This window comes from Hyla sarda, chromosome 12, assembly GCF_029499605.1.
Source record: "Hyla sarda isolate aHylSar1 chromosome 12, aHylSar1.hap1, whole genome shotgun sequence".
NCBI classification, from domain to species: Eukaryota; Metazoa; Chordata; class Amphibia; order Anura; family Hylidae; genus Hyla; species Hyla sarda.
Genome location: NC_079200.1, coordinates 27,942,079 through 27,961,856, shown reverse-complemented (window position 1 = coordinate 27,961,856; position 19,778 = coordinate 27,942,079). Strand labels below are relative to the sequence as shown.

The 19,778-nt window shown below is 42.5% G+C and overlaps 1 protein-coding gene across 1 annotated transcript in view; it reads left to right on the top strand.

Moving 5' to 3' along the window:
- Window positions 1–14,456: 14,456 nt before the first annotated feature.
- LOC130296803 (syndecan 4-B-like) overlaps window positions 14,457–19,778 on the top strand; it is a 22,971-nt gene continuing 17,649 nt past the window's right edge. The window contains exon 1 of the mRNA XM_056548771.1: window positions 14,457–14,660. Within this exon, the coding sequence (XP_056404746.1) occupies window positions 14,604–14,660 (57 nt within the window). The 5' untranslated portion in view covers window positions 14,457–14,603. The remainder of the gene's footprint in view (window positions 14,661–19,778) is intronic.

The window sequence follows — 19,778 nt, the reverse complement described above, 5'->3', positions numbered from 1 at the left end:
CAGACTGCACACTCAGGGCTGCTTTCAGGTGGGTAGCCCTGTGTGTAAATCAAAGGCTGGTGAGCCAGGAGAAGCGTACACTTACTCCGGTCATTCCCCAGCTCACAAATCACTGCGATGTTTTTTTTCCAACAAAGGAGCGACATCACTGCAAAAGAGCAACTAAAACATAACTTTTAATGTTAAAGAAGGACTCCAAGTAATTTTTTATTGCCTATTTAATGCACACACCATCACTATTCCTACAGCGCTATTTGTTTTTTCCCAGCACAGCTGCATCCACGTGTTTTATTACTCCTATTTGGTCATGTGATCACAAGTCTGACTCTCCAAATCTTCCAGTGCCTAATGTTTACAACAGGATGTCGGTCTTCCTGTGGTTTACAGGTTGACATCATCACCTACCAGATCTTCTCTGACTAGCTCCCAGACCATTCCCCTTTTTTCCGCTATCTCTATAGGATCAGGATATATATAGTAGATATAAACTTCTACTGAGGCTGTGTTCACACATTGCGTTTCTTGCGTATTTTTTTTTTTTTTTTTGCTGTGATTCTCCCCAAATCCTGGTAACAATGGAGAACTGTACTGCAGCTGGTAAAAATATGTTAAATGAAAGCACATCTGAACTGCACAGTGTGAACTGACCCACTTATGAGTTCTCCTGGGTGACCCTTAGCCCCAGCAGCCCGACGAGATGACAAAGTGCAGTGATCAAACATCCCAGCCAAAGCCAGAGGATTCATGGGAAATGGGGGCTACATTACAAAACCCACATTATGGCACATTTGTTAACCAAAATGGAGCCTATCCCATGCCTGCCACATTTGAAAAATGAAGTAAGCAAAAGCCACGCACTTTATTCTCTAATAAAAAATAGCCTTTATGTTGTACTATATAAGCAAAAAAGAGAAAACTAAATAGTTATATTGTAGTTGTTCCATGGCAGTGATATCATTCCCTGTCTCGCTAAGATCTCTGTCCATTGGACTGCATTACAAGCCTATGGACCCTGTCTAGCACAACTGGAAAGATAAGGCAGCGAGTCGGATAAGGTACTTCTTTGCTAGATTGGGGTCTAAGCACACTCCAACTTTTGACATGTCTAGATGACAGAGATACTTTAATAAATTATTCCTAATATGTATGTTTGATTACTTTAGTAGGTAAAAAAATATATAAAACTTTTTGAAAAGTGATGTGTGCATGCCGAAGGCTGTCCGTGCATGCTAGAAGTTGTCGTTTTGCAACAGCTGGAGGAATACCGGTTGTGAAACACTGCTCTATAGGAGAGCATTGAATGTAAAATTACAAGAATTGGTATTTTCCTGTGATTATTATATCTATAGGAGGAAATGATCTTTGTGATATACATTACAGACGGTTAATCTAGTTACCAGGGTTATAATAACTCTCCCCTTAAGTTCATTACTGCTCGATAACACCTCATTCACCTCTAAATGTATTTGGAATTGTATTGGATTGAGTTGACTGTATGTTAATTCAATCTGTGTGGTTTCTTTCCTTATCCTCATTGTGAGTGAAGACACTAAAGGTTCCTTAATGAACTGGTGGGTATGATGCTACTATAGTTATGTAGATGAAATGCTCAAGTTTATCTTATCGCCCCCCCCCCCCCCCTCCAACCCCATTTATCATTTAATTTTCTTAAACCCCCCCCACCCTTTAAAAAATTGTATCCTTCATCCCCTGCCTTGCATCTCAAGACATGCCAGATACGTGGGTTGCTGCAGATTTGGTATTGGACTATAAAGGTGAGTATCGTCTTACTAAGGAATTGTAAGTTCTCATTAGGAGTATTCTCATTTCAGAGAAGTTCTCCCCTAACCTATCTGTGGTAGCCATAGGGTGTTAGTAAGAATACCTGATCACTTCGTGACGCCAGAGCACTGTTACCCTATACATGGTCTGAGGTTGGGGAAAGCTTCTCCTGGGCCAGACACGGGGAGTAAATGAACACACCGACGTCAAGTTACGGATAACTGTCTTCACTGAGCTGGGTGCCGATGGTATTACACAGACAGTTGGCTCTGGGTGAGAGGATGGAGCGTAACCCCTTGGGGGGCCCTGTTGCCTTGCTGGGACTTGTGATGCTTTCACCAAGCAGATTTATACTGATTTGTAAGACAGGTAGATGAATCCTGGTAGGTAGGGTGCTGACAAGGTAGTGAAGCCTTCTCCGCCGGGGCATGAACTTCCACCGTGCGAGTAATCCTTGCAGAATGACCAGCTTGAATACATTTGATCTGGGCCTTCCCTTGAGGCTTCTACACACAGCACACCTGAAGCACACTGTAACTCAGCTTACTAGAAACTGGGGCAACTCCTCCCCCACTACACTATAAGGGTGAGAATTTAGTAGTTGCCATTGGCAAGGTCACATGGGGTTCATTTCTCTCATTTAAGGGTACAGTAACACAGAATAACATTATATATATATATATATATATATATATATATATATATATATATATACACATATAACAGTTATATAATTAAAGGGGTTCTCCACCATAAGGTGATTTTAGTACATACCTGGCAGACAGTAATGGACATGCTTAGGAAGGATCTGCGCTTGTCTTGGGCTAAATGGCTATGTTGTGAGATTACCATAACACTGTGGCTAGCTTTTTGTGAACTTGTATTTCCTGTTTTCAGTTTTCTTGTTTGCCTACGAATCCATGATTCCATTTTCCTCCCTCCCACACATCAGCTACCCCACCCACTGAAACATAAATGAGCTGCAGACCTGTGGTTTTCAATCAGGGTGCCTCCAGCTGTTGCATTACTTGCAGATTGCTCTCTCCACCCATTGAAGCAGACAGGCTCCCTGTCATCAGCTGAGTCAGGTCTCGACTGCATTGCAAGCTGGGAAAAATCCGAGACAGCAGTCATTTTGTATGCTGTTAAAAATAAATATTGCGGTGAAAATCACAGAAGAATTGTGAGGAAACCGTCACACACAGGTACAGACACTATATTATGAACTACACTGACTTTACAGCCCCTGCAGCATAGTCAAATTAAAAGAAAATCCTGGAATACCCCTTTAATTTAGAAAAATATATAATTTGACAATAAAGTGTGAACATAATTAATATAACAGCAAGTTTCTGGTGGACCCAACACCATGTGCGACCAAGCTTCCCGAAACAGTCCAAAGCCACAAGACAGCCACTGGTGCTGGGACACCACATATCCAGCACTCGTATCTCCAGTGATCCCAAGCATGGAGGACATACATGCCCAAATTAATGGAGAGGCTGTACGCATGCATGGCCAGCACTCCATTTTCTATGGGGCTTCCAAGCATTGCTGAGCTCAGCGCTCAGGGTTTCTGGTGACACTGTTGGGGATTTATTCAAAATTTAAAGCATACTGAACCAGCATGGCTACCACAGCATCTTGCAGCGGCTGCTATTCCATCCGGTTTGCGTTTAGTTGGACCATCATTTATTTTTCAACAGGACAATGACCCCAAACACCTCCAGGCTGTGTAAGGGCTATTTGACCAAGAAGGAGAGTGATGGGATGCTGCGCCAGATGACCTGGCCTCCACAGTCACCAGACCTGAACCCAATCGAGATGGTTTGGGGTGAGCTGGACCGCAGAATGAAGGCAAAAAGGGCCAACAAGTGCTAAGCATCTCTGGGAACTCCTGCAAGACTGTTGGAAGACCATTTCAGGTGACTACCTCTTGAAGCTCATCAAGAGAATGCCAAGAGTGTGCAAAGTAATCAAAGCAAAAGGTGGCTAGAACCTACAATATGACATATTTTCAGTTGTTTCCCACTTTTTTTGTTATGTCTATAATTCCACATGTGTTAATTCATAGTTTTGATGCCTTCAGTGTGAATCTATAATTTTCATAGTCATGAAAATAAAGAAAACTCTGAATGAGAAGGTGTGTCCAAACTTTTGGTCTGTACTGTATATCGTTCTGGGGGAAGCACGACGAGATACGAGATGTGACATGATGGTCAGTATATGCAGTGGAAGTTTAAAAAAAAACTCCAGAAAAAAACCTGTGTGGAAACCTAGCCTTAGTCAGTCCTTAAACATCAAACCTAATGATGTAATAAAGTGATAATTTACTCTCCGGTCATTTACAGCTGTGATAACCATATGGTGAGATCCTTACACTTTCAGTCAGGGGGATTTCCTCCTCAGTTACTTTACTAGTGTGATCAGGATTTGCAAGAAATGCCAACACAATACGCTGCTCGGGAGTAAAAATGAGAGATCAGATAGTGATGATCAGATAAGCATGACTTAGGAATTTTGTTTTCTGTCACCCCACACTGCCTATGATGTAATAAAATGACATATAGAAAAAGGTTTCAAAGGCCACAAAACCCCAGAGATTAAACTGAAACGGAATTCTACAACAGAAGTGACACTTTCGGTTTCCTGTATTGCTTCCTTACTGGCGGCAGAGACATCGAGGAGGAGAATACAGAAGTCTAGGCTTCAATTAAAGGGGTATTCCAGGAAAAAACTTTTTATATATATATATATATATATATATATATATATATATCAACTGGCTCCAGAAAGTTAAACAGATTTGTAAATTACTTCTATTAAAAAATCTTAATCCTTTCAGTACTTATGAGCTTCTGAAGTTAAGGTTGTTCTTTTCTGTCTAAGTCCTCTCTGATGACACCTGTCTCGGGAAACGCCCAGTTTAGAAGAGGTTTGCTATGCTGATTTGCTTCTAAACTGGGCGTTTCCCAAGACACGTGTCATCAGAGAGCACTTAGACAGAATAGGCCAGTTTTTTCCAACCAGTGTGCCTCAAGCAGTTGCAAAACTACTACTCCCAGCATGCCCAGACAGCCAAAGATGATCATTCGCTGATTGGCAGACTGCTAACACCTGGGCACCAATCAGCTGTTTGGCACCCTGTACAATAAACAGGGCTAAAAGCCCTGCGCCATTCATTGTCTAGTGGCGGAGCCGGGTAACTGCAGCCAAGCCCTCATTGACTGCATGTTAAATGTATTTTAAAGGGGTACTCCGATTTTTCTTTTTTTTTTTTTTAATCAACTGGTGCCAGAAAGTTAAACAGATTTACTTCTATTAATTGTAAATTGCTTCTATTAATTACTTATTAGCTGCTGAATACTACAGAGGAAATTATTTTCTTTTTGGAACACAGAGCTCTCTGCTGAATCACAAGCACAGTGCTCTCTGCTGACATCTCTGTCCATTTTAGGAACTGACCAGAGCAGCATATGTTTGCTATGGGGATTTTCTCCTACTTTGGACAGTTCTTAAAATGGACAGAGATGTCAGCAGAGAGCACTGTGTTCCAAAAAGAAAATAATTTCTTCTGTAGTATTCAGCAGCTAATAAGTACTGGAAATATTAAGATTTTTTTAATAGAAGTAATTTACAAATCTGTTTAACTTACTGGCACCAGTTGATAAAAAAAAAAAAAAAAGTTTTTCATCGCAGTACCCCTTTAAGTGATTATTAGCATCACAAAGCTCTGTTCTGTGAATGGCTGTACTTCTTTATCCTAAATGGGTTCATGGGATAACCCCTTTAACGTTTCTGGAGCATAATGAAAATGGCTTTAGCACTTGTTAGCACTCTGTAGAGTTGTAAATGAGCCATTAGTGCTGGGGTTTTAGTAGGTGTGAATAGACGTCAACATAGGCTCCATTAGGCCACCCATAGACAGCTAACCCTCCATCTGTTGTTAAAAGGGCAACATGCTCTCAAGTCCAGGCGCATTTCTTCTGCTGCTCGGGCGTTTTAAATCCACTCCAAAAATTTGCGCCAAATACTTCATATAATGATGTAAATCATGGGTGCAAACTTCTGGGGGCCATTCCCTTCCCATTGAGGCTTATTCACACAGTGCAATAACATTTTCACAAAATCTGGGACAAATACTGTGCTTTTGTGAAAATGATGTCGTAAAATGTGACTGTCCTGTGTAGAGGAAGAGTGGTGCAGAAACATGAAAGAAACGAACGTATTGGTTGCTATGAGCAACTGCACCCGCCTTCCTCTATACAGGTCTTGATAAATTTCCCCCTTTGTGCCGTTTTATGTCCCCGGCATCTACTTTGCTGCTTCTTTTAGGCATGGCTCTTGGTTCGAAATTTTGGGTCGAGAGATTCCAAGTGCGCCCCGCGACGACTAAATCAATTAGTGCTAGGACCGTGCAGACATTGTTGCCCCCCCCACAGATGGAAATGTTTTTCACACAGATTCTTTTGGCGGTGGAATTTCAGCAGCTGAAATTGTGCACTGTGCAGCAGAATCCCTTTGACAGCAATGGGACTCTGCTGCACCAGAATATCCGAGCATAATTTCTTAGCAGAATTAAGCTTGAAAATTCCACAGTATGACCCCAGCCTTAGGGTAGGGTGCCATGTAACACATCCGCAGTGTATTTGACGCTGCGGATGCGCTGATGACTGTCCCTAGAGTGAGCCTCCTGCTGTGCTCCTGTGATTTGCGTTGTCTGCTTGTAGCCAATACTCAAAGAAAAAATGTCCCTGAGAGCGTTCAGGGCAAAATTAGCAATAAATAACCTATAAGGGGTGACCCCCTTACGGGGACAACCCTCACTAGAACCCTCCCTGTAAAATTGATACTTTATTTAGCTTTGTTAAAATATATATGACCCCAAACTAGTTAAAATTTGCAGTGGTATGGGGATATTTAATTATCAAGGTGTGAAGGGATTCACACACTAAAGGGGTGTATGGGGCAGCTGCGTATTTATGGAGATTTTTTTTTTGTTATAGTAAACGGTGTAAATGTGAAGAGTATGCGGTTTTCTTTTCATTCCACCCCCCCACCCCCCCAATTTTTTTTGGTTTTGCTGTACATTTTATATTAAAATGATAAAATGATAGTTGTCATTACAGAATACAATGAGTCGCATAAAAAATAAGCCCTCATATGGGTCTGTGGATGGAAAAATGAAAGAGTTATAGCTCTTAGAAGGCGAATAGGAAAAAACGAAGACGCAAAAAAGGAAACTTGTGCATCCTCAAGGCCAAAATGGGCTGTGACCTTAAAGGGTTAATTTTTGAACCCTTTCAGGCCTCTGAAAAATGAAAGATCTGATTGGTTGCTATTAGCAACTGGTAAACTATTTTTCTGCATAGGGTTTGATAAATCTCCCCATGTTCTGTAATAAAAAAAAAATGATTTTTAAAATTTTTATTTTTTACAGTTTTGGACTACATTTATGCCGTTTCTTGTATAGGAACATTGGGGGAGATTTATCAAAACCTGTGCCAAGGAAAACTGGAGCAGTAGCCCACAGCAACCAATCAGATCGCTTCTTTCATTTTTAACAAGGCCTCTGAAAAATGAAAGAAGCGATCTGATTGGTTGCTATGGGCAACTGGTCAACTTATCCGCAGTGCAGGTTTTGATAAATCTCCCTCACTATGATTATATTTTAATAGTTCTGACATTCTCGCACGCGCGACACTAAGTATGCTTATCATTGGCCGCAGCAATGTCCCTCCTCAACAAGTGATTGGCTGAGGGGCAGCATGACGCCATGATGCTTTGGGCCCTGAAGTCATTCCAGGCCCAAGAGTCACGATTTCTGACAGGAAGAGGATCACCTCCATGATACCAGAGGCACTGCGGGAAACTACAACTCCCAGCATGCCCGACAGCCAAAGACTGGAAGTTGTAGTTTTGCAACACCTGGAAGCACCCTGGTCTGGAAAGATCAAGAAGTTTAAAAAAATATATATATATATTGGATTTTAGTCTTGGAGTTTCCTTTTCCTTTGTCATTTTACCCCTTGCCTTTTTCTCATGACAAGTCATGTGATTCTTTCATCATGTGATTGAAGGATTTTTATTGAAGGAATGAGGAGAAAAATAAATCGTCAATGTAAACCCACATGGCGTTATTTATGTTTTTGGAGTTTTTTTTTTTTTTTTTCTACCATAGACTTCTGTGGGAGAGAAACACCATGATTTAGCAAAAAACAAAAATAACGCCATAGTCTCAACATGCTGCAATTTGGAAAAACTGCCACTGTTCGGGCATAAAAGTGAAGGGGGTCCGCTGCTCCCATTAAGGCTACGTTCCAACAAGGTTTCAAGTCCTGGGAAAAAAAAGTGTGGGAACTCACCCAAGATTTCCACTCAAAAGCTTGTCCTGCAGGACTCTTGCTAATGGGAATGGTGTTCCTGCTGTGGAAAAAGTGCAGGAACTCAGTTCCCATGCGTTCCTGCAGGACTTGAGCCCTGGTTCCCACCTGCCGTATTTTGCTGCATATTTGCTGCTGTGTATTTTATTTCCCATTGAAGTCAATGGGTAGGAAAATACGCAGCAGCAAATACGCAGCAAAATACACCAGGTGGGAACGTACCCTAAGGATACGTTCTTGCCCCTGTTAACCGTATCCATCGGCAAACAGCTGATAATGGAATGCCGACGTATACTGTTAACGGGAGCAGTGGACCCCATCCACTTCTATGGCCAAATGGAGTAACCCCTGGTGACTGTGTTCAGGACGTATCATCCCGAAAGAAGTCACTAGGTGACCTCCTTTTGGCCATCGAAGTGAATGGTGTCGGCTGCTCCGGTGCTGCTTAACAGTACACTGTATAACTGGATATGATTAACAGCAGCAGGAACATAATGGCCCTCATTTACTATTCTAAACCCGACTTCTTTTGTCGGGTTTTTTTGGCGCATCTTTGTCTGCGACATGTCGCAGACATCGTGCGCCAATCTGCGACACGATGCAACATTTTTTCCCGACGGACCCGATGTGGATTCTCCCAAACCCGAAAAAGGGGCGTAACCCGACATTTCTGAGCTTTCCCACGTATTTATAAAGGTTTCCAACCCGAATTTGTTGAATTGTTGTGGATTTTTTCCAGACAACTCAGAGGAGTTGGAAACCAAAACCAACAAAACCCACGTGCGACAAACAAGATGCGACATAATAATAAATACCAGGGGAAAAAAGCAGTCGGGTAAGAAAGCAGCATAGACTTACAACCCGATTTTCTAAGTAAATGAGGGCCAGTGTGTTTGTACCCTAACAGTATAGGTCAGCATACTGTTACCAACGGATACGATTTACGGGGACAGAAACGCAGTGTTCGTACCCTAACAGTATATGTCAGCATGCGGTTACTAACGGATACGATTTACAGGGACAGGAACGTAGTGTGTTCGTACCCTAACAGTAGACCTCAGCGTGCTGTTACTAACGGATACGATTTACAGGGACAGGAACGTAATGTGTTCGTACCCTAACAGTAGACCTCAGCGTGCTGTTACCAACGGATACGATTTACAGGGACAGGAACGTAGTGTGTTCGTACCCTAACAATATATGTCAGCATGCTGTTACCAACGGATACGATTTACAGGGACAGGAACGTAGTGTGTTCGTACCCTAACAGTAGACCTCAGCGTGCTGTTACCAACGGATACGATTTACAGGGACAGGAACGTAGTGTGTTCGTACCCTAACAGTAGACCTCAGCATGCTGTTACCAACGGATACGATTTACAGGGACAGGAACGTAGTGTGTTCGTACCCTAACAGTAGACCTCAGCGTGCTGTTACCAACGGATACGATTTACAGGGACAGGAACGTAGTGTGTTCGTACCCTAACAATATATGTCAGCATGCTGTTACCAACGGATACGATTTACAGGGACAGGAACGTAGTGTGTTCGTACCCTAACAGTAGACCTCAGCGTGCTGTTACTAACGGATACGATTTACAGGGACAGGAACGTAATGTGTTCGTACCCTAACAGTAGACCTCAGCGTGCTGTTACCAACGGATACGATTTACAGGGACAGGAACGTAGTGTGTTCGTACCCTAACAGTAGACCTCAGCGTGCTGTTACCAACGGATACGATTTACGGGGACAGAAACGCAGTGTGATCATGACCTAACAGTATATGTCAGCATGCTGTTACCAACGGATACTATTTACAGGGACAGGAACGTAGTGTGTTCGTACCCTAACAGTAGACCTCAGCGTGCTGTTACCAACGGATACGATTTACGGGGACAGAAACGCAGTGTGATCATGACCTAACAGTATATGTCAGCATGCTGTTACCAACGGATACTATTTACAGGGACAGGAACGTAGTGTGTTCGTACCCTAACAGTAGACCTCAGCGTGCTGTTACTAAAGGATACGATTTACAGGGACAGGAACATAATGTGTTCGTACCCTAACAGTAGACCTCAGCGTGCTGTTACCAACGGATGCGATTTACAGGGACAGGAACGTAGTGTGTTCGTACCCTAACAGTAGACCTCAGCGTGCTGTTACTAACGGATACGATTTACGGGGACAGAAACGCAGTGTGATCATGACCTAACAGTATATGTCAGCATGCTGTTACCAACGGATACTATTTACAGGGACAGGAACGTAGTGTGTTCGTACCCTAACAGTAGACCTCAGCATGCTGTTACTAACGGATACGATTTACAGGGACAGGAACGTAGTGTGTTCGTACCCTAACAGTAGACCTCAGCGTGCTGTTACCAACTGATACGATTTACAGGGACAGGAACGTAGTGTGTTCATACCCTAACAATATATGTCAGCATGCTGTTACCAACGGATACGATTAACGGCGGCAGTAACGTAGTGTGTTCAAACGGCTGTCCGGGCATGCTGAGAGTTGTAGTTTTGCCACCGCTGGAGGTACCTTGGTTGGGAAACACTATCGTACCGTAACAGTATAAGTCAGCATACTGTTACCGACGGATACCATTAAGGGCGGCAGTAATGTAGTGCGTTTCTACCTTAACAGTATACGTCAGTATACTGTTACCGACGGATACTTTTTACGGGGACAAGAACGTAGTGTGTTTGTACCCTAACAGTATATGTCAGCATGCTGTTACTAACAGATACCATTTAAAGGGACAGGGACATAGTGTGTTCGTACCCTAACAGTAGACCTCAGCGTGCTGTTACCAACGGATACGATTTACAGGGACAGGAACGTAGTGTGTTCAAACCCTAACAATATATGTCAGCATGCTGTTACCAACGGATACGATTAACGGCGGCAGTAACGTAGTGTGTTCCTACCTTAACAGTATACGTCAGCATATTGTTACAGACGGATACTATTTACGGCGGCAGGAACATGGTGTGTTCGCAACCTAACAGTATATGTCAGCATGCTGGTACCAATGGATACGATTTACGGTGGCAGTAACGTAGTGTGTTCGTACCCCAGTGTTTCCCAACCAGGGAACCCCCAGCTGTTGCAAAACTACAACTCCCAGCATGCTGAGAGTTGTACTTTTGCAACAGCTGGGGGCACCTTGGTTGGGAAACACTGTCGTACCCTAACAGTATACGTCAGCATACTGTTACCGATGGATACGATTAACGGCGGCAGTACTGTAGTGTGTTTCTACTGACGTATACTGTTAATGACGGATACGATTTACGGGGACAGGAACGCGGTTTTGACCTAGCCTTAGGCTGCGTTCACACCACATTTTTTGCAATACAGTTCCCGTATACGTTTTCAATTTGAAAACCGTACGGAACCGTACTGAAAACCGTATGCATTGACTCTCCATTGAAAACCGTATGCCAAACAATGCATCCAGTTGTGTCCGTTTTGCGTCTTGTACGGTTTTGTCCATTTTTATTCCTGTACCCAAAACCGTAGCCTACCATGGTTTTCCCATACGGTTTTTTACTTTGCACAGTTTTTTTTCTTGGAATTTCAATAAAAAAAGTGAAACTTTATTCATATTGGAGTGAAAAGTTAAAAACTTATACCGTTTCCCGAATGGAACCGTATACATGTGTGTTTTCCATTGACGTCCATGTTAAAAAAAAAAATGTATGCGGTTGCTGTATGGTTTTTAAACCGGAGACAAAACCGTGGTCAACCACGGTTTTTGAGTACGGGAAAAAAACGTATTGCAAGCAAACCGTACGCAACCGGATGCATAAAGTTTTCAATTATTTGTCTATGTATACGGTTTTCAATTATGTCCGTTTTGCACATGCGCATTTGCATCCTAAGGTCCCCACCCAAGACCCCTCCCATTAAAAATGGACATAATTTTAAAAAAAACGTATGTTTATAAATAAAAACGGACGGAACTGTATGCACTTTTAAAAACAGTATACGGTTTCAAATTGCATACGGTTTACTTTTTCCCATACTGTTCCATCAGTTTTTTTTTTTTGTTTTTTTTTGCCATACGGTTTTCTTTAGAAAAAAGGATTGAAAACAGTATGGCAAAAACGCCTAAGGCTGGGTTCACACCACGTTTTTCAAATACGGTATTGTATTGTAACCGTATACAGTTTTCCGCAAAAAAAACGTATCCGACCATATCCGAAACCGTATGCATAGAGAATGCATTGTAAACCGTATTCCAAATGTTGTGTACGCTTGCATCCGTTTTGCCTCGGATACGGTTTTGCCGATTTTTCAACCGTAGGCAAAAACGCTGTCGACCACGTTTTTGCCTCCGGTTGGAAAACCGTATGCGAACCGTATGCGGTTCTTTTAACATTGTTGTCTATGAGAACCGTACACAGAATTTCAGAATACGGTTGCACGCGGTTTTTCTAATCCGTTTTTGGAGTTGACACATGCGCAGATCTTTCAAGAATTCATCCCAGACATCCCACTCCCACATCCTTTGGAATTTCAATAGAACAATAGTAACTTTATTAAATTGCTGGAAAACTAATTCCAACAAAATAGCAAAACCGTTGGCAAAAACGGATGCAAACGGATAGAACCGTACATATGTTTTGGAACCGTATATGGGGAAAAACCGTATACGTTTTAATTTGGAGTCATACGGTTGTATACGGTTGCATACGGTTTTTGCCATACGTTTTTTTAGCAGAAAACCTTATACGGTAACCGTATTTGAAAAACATGCTGTGAACCCAGCCTAAGTTATAAGGGAAATAGCGTTCTGGATTAGAACCTGACCGTAACATTAAACAAACAGAATGATACAAATAGTAATTATGAAAATAATAATAAAAAATAAAATAAAAGATTCTCATCGACATAAATATTTGGAAAGTGACAGACTGTGTAATTTCCCTTTATCAGCGAATGTGAAAGCTGAAAGTGAAGCCATAGAGTGTATACACACACAACACACCACACACAACACGCCACACACACAACACACCACACACACAACAAACAACACACCACACACACAACACACACCCACACAACACACCACACAAAACACCCCACACACACACACAACACAAAACACACCACACACCCCACACACAACACACCACACGCCACACAGACCACACCACACACACAACAAACAACCACACAACACACCACAACACACCACACAAAACACACCCCACACAACAAACAACACACCACACACAACACACACCTACACAACACACCACACACACAACACAACACACCACACAAAACACCCCACACACAACAAACAACACACCACACACAACACACCACAAACACAACACAAAACACACCACACACCCCACACACAACACGCCACACACGTTGTGTGTGTGGTGTGTTGTGTGTTTTGTGTTGTGTGTGTGGTGTGTTGTGTGTGGAGTGTTGTGTGTGGGGTGTGTGGTGTGTTGTGTGTGTGGTGTGTTGTGTGTTTTGTGTTGTGTGTGTGGTGTGTTGTTTGTTGTGTGTGGGGTGTTTTGTGTGGTGTGTTGTGTGGGTGTGTGGTGTGTTGTTTGTTGTGTGTGTGGCGTGTTGTGTGTGGTGTGTGTACACCACACACACAACAAACAACACACCACACACACAACACACAACACACCACACAACACACCACACACAAAACACACACAACAAACAACACACCACACACAACCACACAACACACCGCAACACACCACACAAAACACACCACACACCCCACACACAACAAACAACACACCACACACACAACAAACACAACACACCACACACAAAACACACCACACACACACACACACAACAAACAACACACCACAACACACCATAACACACAAAACACCCCACACACCCACACAACACACCACAACACACAAAACACCCCACACACAACACAACAAACAACACACACCCACACACAACAAACAACACACACCCACACACAACACACCACACACACAACACACCACACACACAACACACAACACGCCACACATACAACACACAACACACACAACAAACAACACACCCACACAATACACCACACTACCTCATGTCATAGGAAACAAAAGGCTGAGCAAAAAAAAAAAAAAAAAAAAAATTCCACTAAGTCACCAGTGAAACCTAAAGCCTCTTATGTCATTTCCCCTTTAAATGAATCAACTTTTGCAGACAGGGAAATTCCGGTAATGGGGGGAGGGGAGAGAGGACTGTGTGTAGTGAATGGGAGGAGGCAGCTTATAAAAAATCCTTTGAAGGTACAAAAAACTCACACACTGGAGAGTAGTAAAGTTCTGGAAGAGCCGCAACCAGCAGCTGTGGGGAGAAAGCTTCCTGTCGCCGACGTCTTCTTCTTATTGGGAATTGTAATTTTATCGTGACCATGAGGCTCGTCCTGCTCCTTGTCGGGTACCTGCTCAGCGCAGTGGCGGCAGAATCGGTAAGTAACGCAGAGAAACCGCACCAAAAGCGCGGGGAAGGCTGAGGAGAGAGAGAGAGGGGGGATAGTATAGGCTGCACATAGTTAACATTCCAGGATGGTCCTGTATAGTAGGGGGGGCTTTACTCTATACTCTATACACCAGTGTTTCCCAACCAGGGTGCCTCCAGCTGTTGCAAAACCACAACTCCCAGCATGCCCGGACAGCCGAAGGCTGTCCGGGCATGCTGGGAGTTGTAGTTTTGCAACAACTGGAGGCACTCTGGTCGGGAATCCCTTCTTTACACAAACCTATGGTCTAGTCACTCGTTGTGGTACTACAAATCCCAGCAGTAGAAACAAAAAAAAAACAAAAAAAAAAACTCTACCTAGTCCCTTCCATCACCTAATTTTCCTGTAATGAATAAGTTTCACGTAAAGTTTGACGTAAAGCGACAAAGGTAACCCAATAAAGTCCGGTGTAGCTATTTTTTTATATATATATTTATTTATTTTTTGCCACAAAAGTCCTAAATTTGGTAACACTGTAGCAACCCCTATGGTTAGACCTACAAGGGTCACATCACCCCCCCCCCCCCCTGCCAGGGATGTGACCATTGAGCTGTGTAACTAAAATGTTGTCATGAATTTGGGGGGGGCTCCATTTTAAAAGCCTGTGTCTGGATGGGTCGCCAAGCCTCCCAGCCTGACCTATCCCATTGTTTCGCAGGAATTCCGCCACTTTTTTTTTTTTTTTCCTCCCCTCTCTCCCCCTTGTGGACGTATTTCGGTTGGCTAGTGACCAAACATGAACCCCCCCCCTCCCCTCTCCTGTGTGTGGAGTCTCCTACGTTACATTCTCACCCCCCCCCCCCCCCCCCCCCACTTTAGATGTTGTTTTGGGACAGGAAATGGAGAATATTATTTATTCACCTTTTTTTTTTTTTTTTTTCCTCTCGGGATAATATCCTGTCATTTATTATTGATGTGCGCGGCGGTAATGGCGTGCTCATCGGGTCGGAAATTGCTGTCGATAAGAGTTGTTGTCGTGGGGTTATTTAAAGTTTGCGTTTACCTGGGATACGTCCTGTACAGATTTATTTATTTAGCGCCTACAGATTCCCCAGCGCAGTTGTGTCTGGATTTATTTTATTATTATTATTAATTATTATTTTTTATTTATTTTATTATTTTATCATTATTTATCTATTTTATTTTTTTGTATTTATATTATTATTTTTATTTATTATTATTATTATTATTATTATTTTATATGTATTTTTATTTTATCATTGTTTTTATTATTTTATCATAATTTTTATTATTTGTATTTATTTTAGTTTATTTGTATTTAATTTAGTATTTTATCATTTTATTATAATTTATTTAATTAATTATTTATATATATATATATATATATATATATATATATATATATATATATATATATAATATTATTATTATTTTTTTTTTTTTTTTTTTTTTTTTTTTATATAATTAAATGTACTCTATATGTAAAACTCTGGTAAAATGGAAACTTTGTCTAAGTTTCCTAGAACGTTCGCTGCATCAGGATAGTCAAGGGTTTTCCAACCAGCCCGTGCCTCCGGCTGTTTCAAAACTACAACTCTCAGCGTGCTCTGACAGCCAAGAGTTGTAGTTTTGCAACAGCTGGGGGTACGCTGGTTGGAAATCACTGGACTAGGTTCACACCTGCATAGGAGGCTTGAAATCTACATTTCAAAAAAAAAAAAAAAAAAAAAAAACCTGACTGTCCCCGTTATAGTCAATGGGGTTCATTGGATACCAGTGGTGTCTAGCGTTGTCGTTATATTTTCGACCTGTTGCAAAACTACAACTCCCATCGTGCCCCGACAGCTGATGCCTCTGGGGGCATGATAGGCATTGTAGTTTTGCCATATATTAGAGAACACAATCAAAAAAAACAAAAAATACATATATGAACCTAGCTATAAAGGGGATCGGTCATTTTGGTGTTTTTTTTTATTTTTTTTTATCACCTCAGGAAGTCATGGTAATGTAATTTCATCCTGTAACTTTCCGCTACTCCAACTACCAGCAGGCCCGCCAGAGCTGTTGGTTGGCCGGAGAGAGCGCCCCAGGTTAGAGTTCTGTTTTCTAGGACACCAGACACGTGTTCTCTTTGCTGGTGGGCTGCTTCCGTGACCTCATCCACGTCCTTACGACTGTTGCACCAAAGGCCCCAGGAAGTTTTGCGTTCGTCAGTCACGTTCATTCTTCCTCCCTTGCCAAATTTTTTTTTTGTCTTTTTTGCAAAGGGGCCAAGAATTCTTCTGCGGCCAAGAAGCTAATATTTAGACTCCAGCTCGTGTTAGGAATTTTTTTTTGTCTGTGGGATAAAGCAACCTCTTGACCGTCTTATTAGCAGATGTTGCTGGTATTTTTGCTCCTCTGTCGTTATGTAAAACAAGGAGCTTGGATAAACATGGAAAGATTCAGTGAGCCAAAATTCTGGAACGCTCGCATAGTTTAGATTTTTTTTTTTTTTGGGGGGGGGGGGGGGGGAGCGGCTCCAGCTGTGACTCCGCTCTCCCTGCCGGTTTCTACGTGTTTGTTGAACAATAAACAAGTTCGTGGGGCGTCTGAGTACGTCCTAGGTTACTGGATTTGCTTGAGTTTAAAGTCTCTGCTTGTCACGGTACATTTGGTGTTGCAACATAGACCCCTCATGACTTGCGTAACGTCACAAACAGATTTTCTGGAATTTTTTTTTAAATTTTTTATTTTTTTTTTCCCCCTTGAGGAAGAATGCCCATTTTAGGAAAGTATTTCCTTCAGACTCCCCGTGGAGCAGTTCTGAGGAAACCGGATATCGTCGATGATTAGGTTGGGGGGGGTTCACTGGATTTGTTTTTGGTTTGTAGGAAAAAGTTGTTAAATTGTTTAAATATTAAACTGTATAAGAAAGAAAGAACTTTAAGAACTTTGATGTTGTGATGTGGAGCCTTGGGAAGTTAGTGGTTTCTTTTAGATGCAGTGAGCTGTGGAGGGGGGTTATGTTTTGACATATGCTCCAGCAGGTCTAGAAAATGGGGTGTGGGGGGGGTGCTTGAATTGTACCAGTTCAAAACAAGAAGAATACAAAGTCAATGTGGCAGTTCAAAAAAGACGAGCGCCTATAGAGCGAGGCCCCTCTGGGGTAATTGTTCTCCGTGGGGCCGCCTCATTTCCATATAAATGATTATGGTGCTTTATGAGGTATGAAAGTGTTCTACTTTAAAAGATCATTTCCGTTGCGGAGATCTGATCACCATAGTTCCCCCTGGTTCCCAGACCATGTATCTGATCAACAGTCAGATCTGTGGAAATTGCTCAGGTCTTAGATGTTCTGATTAAGCATTTCCTCCAGAAATGAACAGTTTTGATGGTAGAAATTATAATTTTTTTTGTTAGGTTCCCTATTGGCTCTATCAGACATGCATGCCTACTTCAAGCGTACCTCCCGTGATGGCAGGATATATGTTTAAAGGGGTACTCAGCATTCGGAACAAACTGTTCCGACCACTGGAGCCGGCGCCGGGAGCTCGTAATGTCCTAGCTCTGCCCCCTCATGACGGCATGCCTGCCCCCTCAATGCAAGTCTATGGGAGGGGGCGTGACTGCCGTCACGCCCCCTCCCATAGACTTGCATTGAGGGGGAGGTGGTGTGATGGCAGGAGGGGTGGGGCTATGACGTCACGAGCTACCGGCGGGGGGCGTTCGGAACGGTTTGTTCCAAACTTGGAGCAACGGAGTACCCCTTTTAATTTAAAGGCAACTTCGAAGCCTGAGACTTGCGCCATCTGGAGGCAGACTTTTGGCAAATGAGTCTCCAGATCGTGGTAGTCTTGGGCCTCCGATGTTGCAACAGTATTCAAACCGATATCAGGCCACCGTAACGATCTTCTAATGTACCCTTTTATAGTGCTAAAAGATTCCATTCAACATTTGTAGCTCTACTAAGAGGAAATTATGGTTAAGGTTATTGATGGAAGCCAACAACTTTGCCAGCGGCATCCATTGTGCAACCGATCCGGCACTTCCCATCATTTTTGTCTTTCTGTTCACATGACAATCAGAAAAAGGGAAATGGAGATACGGGGAGTAAATATAACCATAGTGCCACTTAATGTAAGGTCTCTTTCTTCTAGAGAATCCAATTAAAGGGGTACCCCACTGGCCAGTGTTTGAAACTAAATGTTCCAAACGCTGTTATGGCCATGCCCCCTCAATGCAAGTCTATGGGAGGGGGGCGTGATTGCTGTGATTTTTATGTATTTTTTTTCTCATTATGTCTCTCATAGTTTGAGGTATACCTATGATGAAAATTACAGCCTCTCTCATCTTTTTAAGTGGGAGAACTTGCACAATTGGTGGCTGACTAAATACTTTTTTGCCTTACAGTGGGCAGGAATGTCCGTTGTCCAACAAGAATTTGACCAACGGCTATTGAAGGTGTATGGCCAAGAATATGCTCTCTATTGGCTCAGCACTGGAGGCATTTGCCCTCGATCTGACACTTGGACGTGACTTACGACGTTCTGTTTTCCACGGTTATATAATTTAGTACTTTTTATTATTAATGTTACAGGTCACCTGAATAGCATTTTAGTTTCCAAAAAGCTACACCCATTTCTTATTACTTGGCACTGATTCAGCTTTTACTATGGGTATTTATGGCCTATATCATAGCTCCTTCTACAAATAAGGGAGGGGCGGCCATGTTCATATGTATGTCTATATACACCCTTTAAGTGACTAATGGATGACTACGCAGGTCAGTGACTACTTTGAGAAGCTGAACATCACCTACGTGCCCAGGCTGTCTTAGCAATTTCACAGGAGCACGACGATTTCCAGAGCCAGTGAACAGCTGCTGTATTCTTCTTCTAGGCCTCCGAGAAATGTTTTGGGAGCGCTGAGCTCCTTTTGTTCCTCCCCTGGAGAATGTGGGGCTGTGTACAACAACCCATAACTCCAGGTGCCCTGGACGTACTGAACAAACAGCCCGTGCGTGTGTACCCTACCTTGCTGCCTCTTTCTGCTACACATCCTGACCACGTCAAATCCTGTAGGCTTTGTAAGCTCACTTTTGTATATTCTTAAGTAAATACACAT